The 16,490-nt window shown below is 42.6% G+C and overlaps 1 protein-coding gene and 1 long non-coding RNA gene across 2 annotated transcripts in view; one reads left to right on the top strand and one right to left on the bottom strand.

Annotated features, from left to right (window-relative positions):
- The window catches only part of LOC115161779 (tau-tubulin kinase 2), a 41,215-nt gene extending 30,451 nt beyond the window's left edge, over positions 1 to 10,764 (bottom strand). The window contains exons 1-2 of the mRNA XM_029712561.1: positions 9,737 to 10,764; positions 2,041 to 2,220 (exon numbers count right to left, since the gene is read on the bottom strand). Coding sequence (XP_029568421.1) covers positions 2,041 to 2,112 — 72 coding nt within the window. The 5' untranslated portion in view covers positions 2,113 to 2,220; positions 9,737 to 10,764. The remainder of the gene's footprint in view (positions 1 to 2,040; positions 2,221 to 9,736) is intronic.
- A 4,332-nt stretch (positions 10,765 to 15,096) lies between these two features.
- Positions 15,097 to 16,132, top strand: LOC115162032 (uncharacterized). Its single transcript, XR_003869473.1, has 3 exons — positions 15,097 to 15,233; positions 15,513 to 15,631; positions 15,894 to 16,132. It is a non-coding gene; the product is annotated as an uncharacterized LOC115162032 (long non-coding RNA).
- The last annotated feature ends 358 nt before the right edge of the window (positions 16,133 to 16,490 follow it).

Raw genomic sequence — 16,490 nt, 5'->3', positions numbered from 1 at the left:
GAGCAGCTTACCGATCGCTGCAGCTCTACACAGCTCATCTGTAAATAGCCCATCCAACCAATTACCTACCTCATCCCCATATTTGTTTTTCTGCTTTTTTGCACACCAGTATTTCTACTTGCACATCCTTACCTCCTTAATTTTGCACACACTGTATACAGCTTTGTCTATTGTGTTAGACTGTACGTTTGTTTATCCCATGTGTAACTCTGTGTTGTTGTTTTTGTCGCACTGCTTTGCTTTATCTTGGCCAGGTCGCAGTTGTAAAAGAGAACTTGTTCTCAACTGGCCTACCTGGTTAAATAAAGGTGAAATAAAAAAATACAAAAATATATATATGTAAATAATGTATTATTATTTAGTATACACAGGAAGTGGAGCCATGGTGCTGTCCTACCCCTGTCTACTCCTCCCAGTCCCAGTCGAAGTCTCAGTCCCAGTAGAGGTCCCATTCCAAGTCCCAGTCCCAGTAGAGGTCACAGTCCCAGTCCCAGTCGAGGTCACAGTCACAGTCCCAGTCGAGGTCCCAGTCCCAGTCGAGGTCCCAGTCCCAGGAGAGGTCCCAGTTCCAGGAGAGGTCACAGTCCCAGTCGAGGTCCCAGTCCCAGGAGAGGTCCCAGTTCCAGGAGAGGTCACAGTCCCAGTCCCAGTAGGTCCCAGTCCCAGTAGAGGTCACAGTCACAGTCCCAGTCGAGGTCCAGTCCCAGTCGAGGTCCCAGTCCCAGTCCCAGTAGAGGTCACAGTTCCAGTAGGTTTCAGTCCCAGTCCCAGTAGGTCTCAGTCCCAGGTGGTCCCAGTCCCAGCTACACTAACCTCACATGGCACCCTGTCCCTGGTAGCTCTGGCCGGGGGACACAGGCACACACACGCACCACAGCATGGTAGAGAGGAGCGGCCAGGGGGATAGCGCTGGGAATAGCACACTGAGTGGCTACAAATAGCTTCTCTCGCTTTATTAAGTTCCAGTCCACTTGGTGGCAAGGAGCTGTATGTGCACTGCACACATGGAGCTGCGTTTATTAAGTTCCAGTCCACTTGGTGGCAAGGAGCTGCATGTGCACTGCACACATGGAGCTGACCCAAAACTGTCCAGGTCAGTAGGTGAGATGGACAAGATAAAGATATGGGGGAGAGTGGAGCCAATTAATGGAAAACAAATACAGCTTTGTTGTGATGAATTGGTGATTGCTTAGGGAGCACAAACATGGCATAACGGAATGGTGACACACTCACACACTCACACACACACACACACACACACACACACACACACACACACACACACACACACTCACTCACTCACTCACTCACTCACTCACTCACTCACTCACTCACTCACTCACTCACTCACTCACACACACACACACGCACACACACAGTAGTGTAAAGTACTTTAAAGTATTTTTACTTAAGTACTTTTTTGCGGTATCTGTACTTTACTTGACTATTTATATTTTTTACAACTTTTACTTCACTACATTCCTAAATAAAAGAATGTACTTTTTACTCCATACATTTTCCCTGACACCCAAAAGTACTCATTACATTTTGAATGCTTAGCAGGACAGGAAGATGGTCCAATTCACACAATTCATATCAAGAGAACATCCCTGGTCATCTACTGCCTCTGATCTGGAGGACTCACTAAACACACAGGCTTAGTTTAAATCATGTCTGAATGTTGGAGTGTGCCCCCGGCTATCCCTAAATAAATAAAAATAAGAACATTGTGCCCACTGGTTTGCTTAATATAAGGAATTTGAAATGATTCATACTTTTACTTTTGATACTTAAGTATGTTTTAGCAACTACATTTACTTTTGATACTTAAGTATATTTAAAATACTTTTAGACTTTTACTCAAGTAGTATTTTACTGGGTGACTTTCACTTTTACTTGAGTCCATTTCTATTAAGGAATCTTTACTTTTACTCAAGTTTGACAATTGGTTACTTTTTATACGCACGCACGCACGCACACACACACACACACACACACACACACACACACACACACACACACACACACACACACACTTACCACTTTCCATCGTTCCTTGACCAGGACAAGCACAGTGAGGATGTCAGCTTGGTCCGTCGCTGCAGCACTCATCCTGCCTGCGGTGGACTGCTGCTCACTGTGGTTCTTCCTCTGCTACCACTCCTGCTAACTACCACCAGCCGTATTAGATTGGGCCGGGCATCAGGTCCCTGTAGAGACCTAAACAACAGGCCCAGGAGAGAGGCAGAACCCACATAACACAACCACAATATACTGTGGTCTGTTGAATATAATAATGAATATAATGAACCCTAATTAATGAAGTATCTGTAAGTATCTCTGGATAACAGTGGCAGCTAAATGACTAAAATGTAAATGTATACTGTATGGAAAGTTCCAACACTTTAGACATAGCTTTGATTGAGGCTCCCTCAACACAGGGTTAACATCAAATCAAATGTATTTGTCACATGGGTCGAATACAACAGGTGTACATCTGTTGTTGATGTACAGTACTATATACACAGGGGTTAAAGCTAAAAAAAATCCCATGACTGAAACTTAAGTCGATCTCTGATTGATTGTCTGGGGCCAAGTTAACCTCCTCTTTCATGTCAGAAAGTCCTGACCATCATGCTTTTAGGGAAAGAGGATCATTTTGTAAATGTATTAAAACTGCGACTTTGATCAATTCCAGTCCCCTTGCTTAAAGGGTACGGTGTCCTCCACAGGATCATTTTTATGTAGAAATACCAAAATGCTCAGTTTAACCTCTTAAATGTAAAGTCCCCATATTTGGGGACCCTATTAGATGTTTTATTAAATTCAGTCTGGTATGAGAACGGTAGCCCCTATCTGCAAAAGCAGGGTATCTGCGGAAAACTGAGTATCTTGGCTATTGGTCTGTGCCATAAAATATTTGGTATGACTTTAGTATGGCTTTAGAAGCTTCTGATAGGCTAATTGACATAATTTGAGTCAATTGGAGGTGTACCTGTGGATGTATTTCAAGGCCTACCTTCAAATTCAGTGCCTCTTTGCTTGACATCATGGGGAAATCAAAAGAAAAATGGGCATAAGAATGTATAAGGGCAGGCTGAGTCGATGACTCCTTTCAAGATGGCTGCTACCAACATTCCGTTTAGCGTTGTGGATCATCAACAAAATAAACACGGAATATGTCGATTCACACCGAAAGCCGGGACTCCACAGATCATGAGGATGTCTTATTTGTCTTTGGTACTTCTTGTGTACCAAACCGCAATAAGGCTGTCGGTCTGATCGAGGCGTAAAACCATGCTTGAAACTCCTGCTGTAAAACTGGTTTTGTAAATGAATGCCACACGCGCGATTGAAGGATCAAAGAAGTAAACATGGTAGCAATGGAAAACTTGGATTCAAAGGCCAAAACTGCTTTCTAAATTGTTTCCCCGCGATTGTATGAAGAATTATTGTGCTTGTCAGAATACATATTTCCCTCCTATGGTTCTCGCAACTTCAATGCGCCTTGAGAGGAACATTTATCTTGCATAGAACACACAACAACAAGCCGACTAGGTAAATAGGTCAACTATTCTACTATAGTTTTAATAACAATATTACATGGCAAAAATAGTACCACTGGACAGTTCCATCCTGAGTGATAAATCACAGCCTTTGAATGACTTTGCCAGCAGCTACAGTAAGCTACTCACCACTGTCTGAGCTGAGCGCTGCTGTGGTGCGCATTATAGACTATTTAACTCCCTTCATCTGAACATCGGAGTGTCATCAACAATCATGCATGTCACTTCAGTGCCCACATCGTAACAGAGAAAATCAAATATTTGGGTATACATTTTGTAGAACAGACATGCTTCTGTCTAGATTAGCCTATGTCATCCCCAAACCCGTGTTGCGGATCTACACTGATCTCAAAAAAGACCTCTTCAGAACCCATATGACGGAAATCCTTCACAGTGACGGAGAACTTTAACCACTGGGTGTGCAGAAGGAATGTCAAGTAGCCTGTGGAGATGATAGCTAATGACAGCTGAGGCCTGTGGAGATGATAGCTAATGACAGCTGAGGTCTGTGGAGATGATAGCTAATGACAGCTGAGGCCTGTGGAGATGATAGCTAATGACAGCTGAGGCCTGTGGAGATGATAGCTAATGACAGCTGAGGCCTGTGGAGATGATAGCTAATGACAGCTGAGGCCTGTGGAGATGATAGCTAATGACAGCTGAGGCCTGTAGAGATGATAGCTAATAACAGCTGAGGCCTGTGGAGATGATAGCTAATGACAGCTGAGGCCTGTGGAGATGATAGCTAATGACAGCTGAGGCCTGTGGAGATGATAGCTAATGACAGCTGAGGCCTGTGGAGATGATAGCTAATGACAGCTGAGGCCTGTGGAGATGATAGCTAATGACAGCTGAGGCCTGTGGAGATGATAGCTAATGACAGCTGAGGCCTGTGGAGATGATAGCTAATGACAGCTGAGGCCTAGGCCTGTGGAGATGATAGTTAATAACAGCTGAGGCCTAGGCCTGTGGAGATGATAGCTAATGACAGTTCAGGCCTAGGCCTGTGGAGATGATAGCTAATGACAGCTGAGGCCTGTGGAGATGATAGCTAATGACAGCTGAGGCCTGTGGGCCATATGAACGAAACCTGGCTATTGAAAATGTACCCCTTGGGTTGAGGAGTAGCCTAGGCTTGGTTCCTAGTGCAGCCATCCCACACAAGCTCTCTCTCATCCCACAGCACCACCACACATACCCAGCAGCCCCACACACACGCTGACAGCAGCTACTAAGGGAATAGACGACATCGTGGTTGGGATCAATTCCATTTCAATTCTAGTCCATTAAGGAAATTCCAATTATCTTCAATGTTTTCAGTGGGTAAAATGTGGAATTGGAATTTGGTTTACTTTCTGAATTGACTGGAATTGAAATTGAATTGACCCCACCTCTGGGTTACAGAGTTCACTAAATCTAATAAAATGTATGCAAGCTTCACTCTATAACATATCTATACCCTCTATATATAACATATATATAACAGAACCAAGAGACGAGACATTTGTGTAACAACAAACCAAGTCAGGTCTATTTCAGTGTTGACTAGACCAGTCACTGCCGTGTAACAACAAACCAAGTCAGGTCTATTTCAGTGTTGACTAGACCAGTCACTGACGTGGTGTTTGATCATTTAAATGCTTCCAAGACGCCACTTTCCTGTCGTAAAACACATTCGACTTCATAGCCTACTTTATTAGCAAACTCTCAAAAGTGATGAGAACATATTTTTAGCGTTCTGTGTGAGGAAGTAGGCTACTCTAGCATTCTGTGTGAGGAAGTAGGCTACTCTAGCATTCTGCGTGAGGAAGTAGGCTACTCTAGCATTCTGCGTGAGGAAGTAGGCTACTCTAGCATTCTGTGTGAGGAAGTAGGCTACTCTAGCATTATGCATGAGGAAGTAGGCTACTCTAGCATTCTGTGTGAGGAAGTAGGCTACTCTAGCATTCTGTGTGAGGAAGTAGGCTACTCTAGCATTCTGTGTGAGGAAGTAGGCTACTCTAGCATTCTGTGTGAGGAAGTAGGCTACTCTAGCATTATGCATGAGGAAGTAGGCTACTCTAGCATTCTGCGTGAGGAAGTAGGCTACTCTAGCATTCTGCGTGAGGAAGGAGGCTACTCTAGCATTCTGTGTGAGGAAGTAGAGTACTCTAGTATGCTGTGTGAGGAAGTAGGCTACTCTAGCATTATGCAAAGAGGCCTCAGAGCACTCTTTGCTTACATGACATGACATCGCAATGCCAGTGTATCACCAGCAAAGGAGCAATCCCATGATGCAACGGGACAGGGGTGGGAAACGTCAATTACAGCACAGATGCAGACACAGTTAGATAACAGTGAAATCAAGAAGACAGTGAAATTTGCTACAATGTCGTTGACACGTTGTTGGAGTCCCACACACACGGTGGCCCTAGCGCTGCATCTCTCTCTCTCTTCCTAGATAAGACTAGCAGAGCAGCATGCATTTAGTGGGTTGTCGTACAGTCAGGGAACATACAGTCAGGGAACCCCAACTTTCATCTCTCTGTGTGAGAAGCCACCAATAAAACACACTCCGCATTAGCCTAAGTTTCAAGGTCACAGAGGCTCTATTCCAATCTCCTGCCTCTCTGGAGTCAGATACATTCCTGTTAGAAAATGAGCACTTTTTTGTACAGCGGGAGTAGTATATTTTCTTCAATCTCTCCATCTGGGCAATTCATAAAGCATCTCTGAGTAGAAGTGCTGATCTAGGATCAGTTTTGACTTTCAGATCACATGAATAAGATTACAGTATTTATTTATTTTACCTTTATTTAACTAGGCAAGTCAGTTAAGAACAAATTCTTATTTTCAATGACAGCCTAGGAACAGTGGATTAACTGCCTTGTTCAGGAGCAGAACAACAGATTTTTACCTTGTCAGCTCGGGGATCCGATCTCGCAACCTTTCGGTTACTAGTCCAACGCTCTAACAACTAGGCTACCTGCCGCCTTATATCTTATGCTACAGGGAGTCCACCGGACGGACAGTGGAATGTTGTCCCACTCCTCTTCAATGGTTGTACACGTCAATCCAGAGCATCCCAAACATGGTCAATCGGTGACATGTCTAGTGAGTATGCAGGCCATGGAAGAAGTGGAACATTTTCAGCTTCAAGGAATTGTGTACAGATCCTTGCCGCCCCTGTATATGATCCTAGAACAGCACTCCTACTTTGAGATAATTTATGAATACAGGTACAGAAGGCTGCCCGCTGCCTCAGAGCCAGCCCAGAACCACCCCACTCAGACAGCAGGTGGCTGGTCCACACTGTTGTAGTTGAGACCCAAATGGCACCATATTCCCTATTGAGTGCACTACTTTTGACCAGGAAGACTAGACTGCATGTCACAGTAATAAAGCAGTCACGATGAGATGATAGGCCTACTTCCATTCCTATTAGTCTGAGCAATCACACATCCACACACACACACGCACACACACACACACACACGCACACACACAGACACACACACACACACACACACACACACACACACACACTTGCCTCCCCCAACACACACAAACATGTGTCAAGTCAACACAGTAAATAGGAGTCATTAAACTAGGGGAAACACCTCCAATGTTTGCTAATCTAATTCATTAGTGAGTTAGAGCAGCCTCAGCCTGGTCTAATGGACCAGAGACGTCCTCCTCTATGGGTGACTCAAATGGTGCCCTATTCCCTATGAGCCCTGGACAAAAGTAGTGCACTATGTAGTAGAGGTCGATGATTAATCGGCATGAACGATTCAAGTTTTCATAACAATCGGTAATCTGCATTTTGGGACGACCGATTATGGCCGATTACATTGCAATCCACGAGGAGACTGCGTGGCAGGCTGACCACCTGTTACGCGAGTGCAGCAAGGAGCCAAGGTAAGTTGCTAGCTAGCATTAAACTTACCTTATAAAAAACAATCAATCATAATCACTAGTTAACTACACATGGTTGATGATATTACTAGTTTAACTAGCTTGTCCTGCGTTGCGTATAATCAATGTGGTGCCTGTTAATTTATCATCGAATCACAGCCTACTTCGCCAAACGAGTGATGATTTAACAAAAGTGCATTCGCATCAGGGTATATGCAGCAGTTTGGGCCACCTGGCTCGTTGCAAACTGTGTGAAGACCATTTCTTCCTAAATAAGACCGTAATTAATTTGCCAGAATTGTACATAATTATGACAGAACATTGAAGATTAGGCTGGAAAATACTATAGTGCCTATAAGAACATCCAATAGTCAAAGGTATATGAAATACAAAAATGTATAGAGAGAAATAGTCCTATAATTCCTATAATAACTACAACCCAAAACATCTTACCTGGGAATATTGAAGACTCATGTTAAAAGGAACCACCAGCTTTCATATGTTCTCATGTTCTGAGCAAGGAACTTAAACGTTAGCTTTTTTACATGGCACAAAATGCACTTTTACTTTCTTCTCCAACACTTTGTTTTGCATTATTTAAACCAAATTGAACATGTTTCATTATTTATTTGAGACTAAATAGATTTTATTTATGTATTATATTAAGTTAAAATTAAAGTGTTAATTCCGTATTGTTATAATTGTCATTATTACAAAAATATAAATAAAAAATAAAAATACAAAAAATGCCAGATTAATCGGTATCGGCGTTGAAAAATCATAATCGGTCAACCTCTATCTACTATGTAGTGAAAAGGGTGCCATTTGGGATGCTGATCTCTGGAGATTAAAGCAGTGTCTGATTCCCTAGCTGCTGCTGCCTGGTCCTGGCTGTTCAGTCATCTCTCTGTTTAAGGCCTGGAGCCTTGACCTGGAGCCTTGGCCTGGAGCCTAGCCCTGGAGCCTAGCCCTGGAGCTTTTTCTTATTTTTTTCACCTTTATTTAACCAGGTAGGCCAGTTGAGAACAAATTGTCATTTACAACTGCGACCTGGCCAAGATAAAGCAAAGCAGTTCGACACATAACAACACAGAGTTACACATGGAATAAACAAACGTACAGTCAATAATACAGTAGAAAAAGTATATATACAGTGTGTGCATATGAGGTAAGATAAGGGAGGTAAGGCAATAAATAGGCCATGGTGGCGAAGTAATTACAATATAGCAATTAAACACTGGAATGGTAGATGTGCTGCCTAGCCATGGAGCCTCCCCTCTGAGCATGATGATACAGTCGGGAGTGAGAGGGCATGATAGTAGTGAATGATGTTGGGGTTGTCTCTCAATATCTGAACCTCATTAAAGTACTTGCAGACTACTGTATTGCTCAATTACTGTATAAAGTATGTATTGATTGTGTGTGAGACTCTGTAGTGTAAAGTTTGCCTGTTGATAAGCTATTCTTCTCAACTAATGAGTTGTTCTGGATCTTGAATCACAGGGCATAAAAAATCATGTAATGGCTAACATCATTATATGCCATGTCAAGCTATGAATGAAGTATTGTCTGTACCACACATGACTATGCAGCTACAGTACTCTCTCTCTCTCTCTCTCATACACACACACACACACGTCAGTTTAACATAACCATAATATGACGTGAGTGATTGATTAGAAACAAAGCTATGCAGTTGCTGTCAAAAATAATGGCTGTTGGCAGAAATGACTGTCTGTCATACTGGGGCTGCTATACCGCCAACGAACAAGCTAGAGACAAATATATCCAACTAGCACTACGCTTCTGATTTCATTACCACAATAAACATGTCATGACGACAATGCACGATATAAATTCGCTCTAGTAACAGTCAGCTGTTACAATGTAATAACTATATAACTAACTAATTGGTGTTTTACAGTGTGTTGCTGCTTTACTAAGCTGCGTAGCTAGCCTGGCGTTGCTACAGCAGATTTACGATTGCGCGTACACGCACATTGGTTGCACACACGGGCTATACTAGAGTGCCTCTTTGCATTTAGCGATTGGATATCATAAAGATAATCAACCTACTAAGGCTATGGGGAAACTGCGGTCTGGAATATAACCTTGATGCATCTAGTTATGGAACGACCTTGGCAGCGATGATACATTGCGTCAGTCCTTTTAAAATGTAGCTAATGTGGCCTACTGCATTCGTGCATGTTGACGTCGGCCAATGTTAGCTAGCTAGCTATCAGTATCCGTTTTCATAGCAGCGGTGTCCATACCTTGACCGCTCCAATCCTTGATCCGAAAGGAGCCGGGTGTGGTTACAGAAAATCCTCTGTGTTTGTCTTTACGGAATGTGGAGACATTGGGTGGAATCCCATAGCGGGCGCGTTATGCGCGTTATGCGGCGTTGATTCTGCAGCTGAGGTTCACATACAGACATGTGAATTCAGCAGTGACATAATGAGTTTGATTTAATCGTCCCTTTTCTCCCTTCTCTCTCCCTGTCACCTCAGCATCTCTCTCTCTCTATCGTTGCAGATCCCTGACGTGACTAACGGTATCAGCCAGCCTGACTGCGCGCTCGTTCACGATCATATCCCCCTCGCAACAGCTCGCTATGAAAACGCATTCGTGATTTAAAGCGCTAGTGTAATGCACGCGTAATTATGTTTCATGAGCATGGCCGCGCCCAATATTCCATAGGAAGTTCCCGGACTTGAGTTATTGTTACTAGGTCTTGCAAACCTCATATTACAATTTCACGTCCTCTATTCTATTCTGGTGTATTTTCATGTAATTGTTTTCATCAATGAAGATCCAGATATTAAGACAGCGTTGTAGATTTTGGTGCAACATGCTTCTGCACAATATCATGTGTGCTTTGGTATTGTCTCTCTACCACAATTTTAAGAGTTATTGCATTAACAACCACTATTCACTGAACATTTGCTGACAGCTAAGAACTATATATTTTTTACGGGTAAATACTTCAAAGGAGCTTGATGGGAATGTTCAAAACGGCTCATGTAGTTTTTGGAGCCAATCCCAAACAATTACATCTACCTCAAATTCTTGCCACTTGATTATTGCTGACCTGTTATATGAGCATGTGCTTGGTCCGCTCGCGGTGCTTACACCTATCTATTTGTGCATATATTTTCAGAAGGGCAAGACGTCCCAAGGATCCCGGATTTCACTAATCGATTACGTATCCATGCACAAGACCGTACAGTATACACCTCTGTTGTATTTCCTTTTAGCTACCTCAAAACAATCTGAGAGGAGTCGTTTCGTGTGTAACAGTTAGCTCGATCTAGCTATGACCGCCAATAGGAAATCAAACGGTCTGAATGCCAGCTAGTAGCTAATGTAGCTAGCCTACCGTGTGTTCATGTTGCTCTCGCAAGTCCTGGCAGTATTCTGTCCAGTAGATTCCCACCGCCCCCTCGTCACCCCAGGATGCCCAAGCTCTTCGGAGCGCTAGTTCTTGTCGGACTGGCTCTGGCGTGCTTAGCTTCCTGGGTGCTGGAGAGCTATGACACCCCCACCGCAGTGTCTGGCTGTCTAGCGGCTGGTGTTGTGAGCTGGGATGGAGATGACTAGTAGGACCAGTCTTCCTCCGTAACCCGGCGGCGACTTTGATAACATATTCTAGTTCGTGCAGGTGAGTGGATCCAGCTGTTTACTCGATTTTCTATCTAATTGCTAACTGGCTAGCTAAGGGCTGTCACTTCACTTGTCGCTGTCAATTGGCACTGACTGGCAGGGACGGGTGACCGCTATTAGCGAGTAGCTAAGTAACCCGATTGCCTAGTAGTGGCTTATCATGTAAAAAGCTACACTGAATGCGGTCACAGACAGACCAGTTAGTTGCCTTATTGGGTGCTGTACTGTCATGCATGGACAAAGCAAAGCTCGAATCCCTGAGCTGACAAGGTAAAAATCTGTCGTTCTGCCCCTGAACAAGGCAGTTAACCCACTGTTCCTAGGCCGTCATTGAAAATAAGAATTTGTTCTTAATTAACTGACTTGCCTAGTTAAATAAAGGTAAAATAAAATAAATAAAAAAAGTTTGCACCAGCCAGGCGAGCCAGCCATTGAGATAACACTGTTATTAACAGGTTGTAAGACTTTGAACACTGTTGTAACCATACTGAACAAAAATATAAACGCAACATGTAAAGTGTTGGTCCCATGTTTCATAAACTGAAATAAAAGATCCCAGAAATGTTCCATATGCACAAAAAGCTTATTTCTCTCCAATTTTGAGAACAAAATTGTTTACATCCCTGTTAGTGAGCATTTCTCCTTTGCCAAGATAATCCATCCACCTGACAGGTGTAGCATATCAAGAAGCTGATTAAACAGCATGGTCACTACACACGTGCATCTTCTGCTGGGGACAATAAAAGGCCACTCTAAAATGTATAGTTTTATCACACAACACAATGAATGCCACAGATGTCTAAAGTTTTGAGGGAGTGTGCAATTGGCATGCTGACTGCAGGAATGTCCACCAGAGCTGTTGCCAGATAATTGAATGTTCATTTCTTTACCATAAGCCGCACTCCAACGTCATTTTAGAGAATTTGTCAGTATGTCCTACCGGCCTCACAACCTCAGAACACATGTAACCACGCCAGCCCAGGACCTCCACATCCGGCTTCTTCACCTGTGGGAACGTCTGAGACCAGCCACCCAGACAGCTGATGAAACTGTGGGTTTGCACAAGTGAAGAATGTCTGCACAAAACATCTCAGGAAAGCTCATCTGTGTGATCGTCATCCTCACCAGGGTCTTGACCTGACTGCAGCTTGGCGTCGTGACCGACTTCAGTGGTCAAATGTTCAACTGAAATGGTCACTGGTACACTGTAGAAGTGAAACAAATGAATCCCGGTTTCAACTGTACCGGGCAGATGGCAGACAGCGTGGATGGCGTAGTGTGGGCGAGTGGTTTGCTAATGTAAACGTTGTGAACAGAGTGCACTGTGGTGGAGGTGGGGTTATGGTATGGACAGGCATAAGCTACGGACTATGAACACAATTGCATTTTATCGATGGCAATTTAAATGCACAGAGATACCATGACAAGATCCTGAGGCCCATTGTTGTGCCATTCATCCGCCGCCATCATGTCGCAAGGATCTGTACACAATTCCTTGAAGCTGAAAATGTTCTTCCATGGCCTGCATACTCACTAGACATGTCACCGATTGACCATGTTTGGGATGCTCTGGATTGACGTGTACAACCATTGAAGAGGAGTGGGACAACATTCCACTGTCCGTCCGGTGGACTCCCTGTAGCATAAGGTATAGGGCGGCAGGCTCTAGTTGTTAGAGCGTTGGACTAGTAACCGAAAGGTTGCAAGATTGAATCCCAGAGCTGACAAGGTAAAAATCTGTCGTTCTGCCCCTGAACAAGGCAGTTAACCCACTGTTCCTAGGCTGTCATTGAAAGTAAGAATTTGTTCTTAACTGACTTGCCTAGTTAAATAAAGGTAAAATAAAATAGTGGCAGGCCTATCACAACATCCTGAAGAGGTCCTGGAACGCACCAAATGGATTGACATCTGCTGAAACCATGGTGACTAATAGAAGCTTCTTCTCATATCCTCTTACACATATTACTTTCTATAAAGAGGAAACCAAGAAGGTCCTATTCACAGGGTTGAGGGATTGGTATGGAATTGGGCCATAAATGTCTATATCTGTACATGGCAAATCAGTTGACTAGGGAGTTGACTGGAGTAGATTGTAGAATAAGGTAAAGAAACCGCAAACCTACAGATATGTGCATTCTTTGTGCATTTCACCTCAAAGCTGAGCAGTCAGTCACTTCACTGCTTAATGCCCCTCCACTGGTATTGAATTACAAACACTATTATCTACAATACAACATTCATATGTCTAGCTTTCTACCAACCAGCTCTCTACGGCTGTGTTCACACAGGCAGCCCAATTCAGATTGTTTTCTTTACTAATTGGTCTTTTGACCAATCAGATCAGCTCTGAACAAGATATGATGTGAAAAGATCTAAAGTGATTGGTCAAAATACCAATTAGTGGAAAAAAGATCAGAATTGGGCTTCCTGTGTAAACGCAGCCATAGCCACCAGTGTAGCTGGTGTTAGTTCAAATCAAATTATATTTGTCACATATGCCGAATACCTTACTGTGAAATGCTTACTTACAGGCCCTTAACCAACAATGCAGTTCAAGATAGTTTAAAAAAAGTTGCCTCTCTGTGTTCGCTTGTCTGTGTAACATAAGCACTAGAGACTTACAGTATTTATTGATATTTATTCCAGCTATGTAAGCCAGAAATAGATGCACACATACAGTATACAAGGTAGATTCTACAGTATGAAGACAGTTCTCCATCATAAAACCAGGCAGAGGTGTTGTGACCAGCTGTCGCCAACTCAGTCACATAATAATGTTGCCTCTTGTTATACCCAGGAAGTACTCAGCCATAGTGGGCGGTCCACAAGACCCCTCCGGTAACTACTCCTTGATCTGTGCTGATGTTTCCATCACCTCTGGACCCAAGCGGCCGTACAACTTATTTGGCATTCTCAACCAGGTAGAGGATGTTACACTGGCAATACTAAAGTGCCTATAAGAACATCCAATAGTCAAAGGTATATGAAATACAAATCGTATAGAAAGAAATAGTCCTATAATTCCTATAATAACTACAACCTAAAACTTCTTAACTGGGAATATTGAAGACTCATGTTAAAAGGAACCACCAGCTTTCATATGTTGCCATGTTCTGAGCAAGGAACTTAAACAATATCTTTTTTACATAGCACATATTGCACTTTTACTTTCTTCTCCAACACTGTTTTTGCAATATTTAAACCAAATTGAACACGTTTCATTATTTATTTGACACTAAATAGATTTTATTTATGTATTATATTAAGTTAAAATAAAAGTGTTCATTCAGTATTGTTGTAATTGTCATTATTACACATACATATATATATAACAGAAAAAAAAGGCAGATTAATCGGCATCGGCTTTTTTTGGGCCCTCCAATAATCGGTGTCAGCGTTGAAAAATCATAATCGGTCGACCTCAATTAGGAACGTTCTACAACTGGTTTGACATTGGGAATGTTGTCAAATAGTTCAGAGAACATTAAGAAACAATGTTCTTCTGTGGGAATTTCAGTACTTCAGCATAACATTTTCTACAGGTTTCCTCATGGTTCATTTAAAGTCATGTTCTCAAACCACAAGAACATTTTCAAAACAGCTAACCCAAAAATGTTAAGCCAAAATAAGCTAAGACTGTTATTAAAAGTCTTATTGAAACATTCAGTGAAAGTATTAAGGAAGTTATTCAAAAACCTTGAAATAACCCATCATTTCCATTCTCAGAGCGTTAATAAAACCTCCCAGGAAAACTTAAAAGGAACCAGAGTAAAACATTCTCAGAACCCCCCCCCCCCCTGCAACCTATAAATGAATATTTACAGGACAGGCGAAATGTTCTCTTCCATTTTCTTAACGTTTCCATTCCCAGAACCAATGGGAAACCAAAAGTGTACATTCCCACAACTTTCAAGGAACCAAATGTGCTAGCTGGGACATGTTACAAATTTGTAAGTGCTTAAGATCCAGTTCAATCTCTTTAACTGTTTTCCTGTGTCTCCAAGTGTCTTCAGGACTGTCGTCTTGGGCCTGTCTGTCCCTGCATCTGGTCAGTAAAGCAGACACCTTTTACTACTCTGATGCTCTTTAACCTCAGCACAGCCTTAGGTGAGTCTCCTACTGGGTCCAGAGGACAACCATCCATTAAACTCTACCTGTCTCTCCCCCGTCAGCCAGTCTCAACTCGCTCCCTAACCCTTGCCCCTTCAATGTTTATAGATCTGTAATGTGTAAACCTGTAATCCTGCTACAACTACCTATCCAGACCCTTTAGATCTGCAAACATCTTGGGTTCGGGCCAAGGGGAAGCAAGCCGACTGGGACAGACTGTGTGCGTCTGTCCACACCGTGTGTGTATCCCTCTACTCACCCTTTGTCTCTCTGCAGGCCCCTGGGTCATAGGAGAGTTGATTGATTGCCACAGCGGAGCTTGCTTTGCCTTCGGAGTGTTCATCGACAGACACTTCATTGAGGGAAGCCTCACTTATGTCATTGGGGTTGTGCAGGTGAGGTATTTAATCATGATCATTATGAGATGTTAAGACATTATAAGGTGGTCATACACGCTTATGGCAAGTCTTTCAGTGCAATATACCTGCATTATAGGGCATTATGATTGGAGACATTTAGTAAAGCTCTATCTGACGGATACAGTGGAAGACTACAAGGCAGTGCTTCTATTTCAGTTCAAATGTTTCCCTGTAGTTGACAAACACATCTGTTTTCTCTCTCTTTCTCTGTTTTCTCCCCCCCTCCATTTCCCAACAGGTGATCTTCTTCAACATGCCTCTCACCTGTTAGTTTGATATGTTTGGTATACTGTTGTTATGCTGTAATACTCTTGAACTGCAAAAATCAAGGATTTTACACATGCCACATTACTATTTTCAAAGTTGACAGTTGAAATTAAGAAAAATGCTTTCTGTGCTATTTGGATGAACAAAAACATAGAAGAGCCAGTTTGGTCTACTTACAGTGCCTTCGGAAAGTATTCAGACCCTTTGACTTTTTCCAGACTTATTATAAAATGTATTTAAAAAACATCCCTCATCAATCTACACGTATTACCCCATAATGACAAAACCAAAACAGGGTTTTAGACATTTTTGCAAATGTATTACAAATAAAAAACAGAAATACCTTATTTACATAAGTATTCAGACCCTTTGCTATGAGACTTGAAAATGAGATCAGGTTTATCCTGTTTCCATTGATCATCCTTTAGATGTTTCTACAACTTGATTGGAGTCCACCTGTGGTGAATTCAATTGATTGGACATGATTTGGAAAAGCACACACCTGTCTATATAACGTCCCACAGTTGACAGTGCATGTCAAGCAAAAACCAAGCCATGAGGTTGAAGG

Source organism: Salmo trutta, chromosome 25 (assembly GCF_901001165.1).
Source record: "Salmo trutta chromosome 25, fSalTru1.1, whole genome shotgun sequence".
Lineage (NCBI taxonomy): Eukaryota > Metazoa > Chordata > Actinopteri > Salmoniformes > Salmonidae > Salmo > Salmo trutta.
Note: the sequence above shows the minus strand (reverse complement) of the source record. Positions and strands in the feature narration are given on the sequence as shown.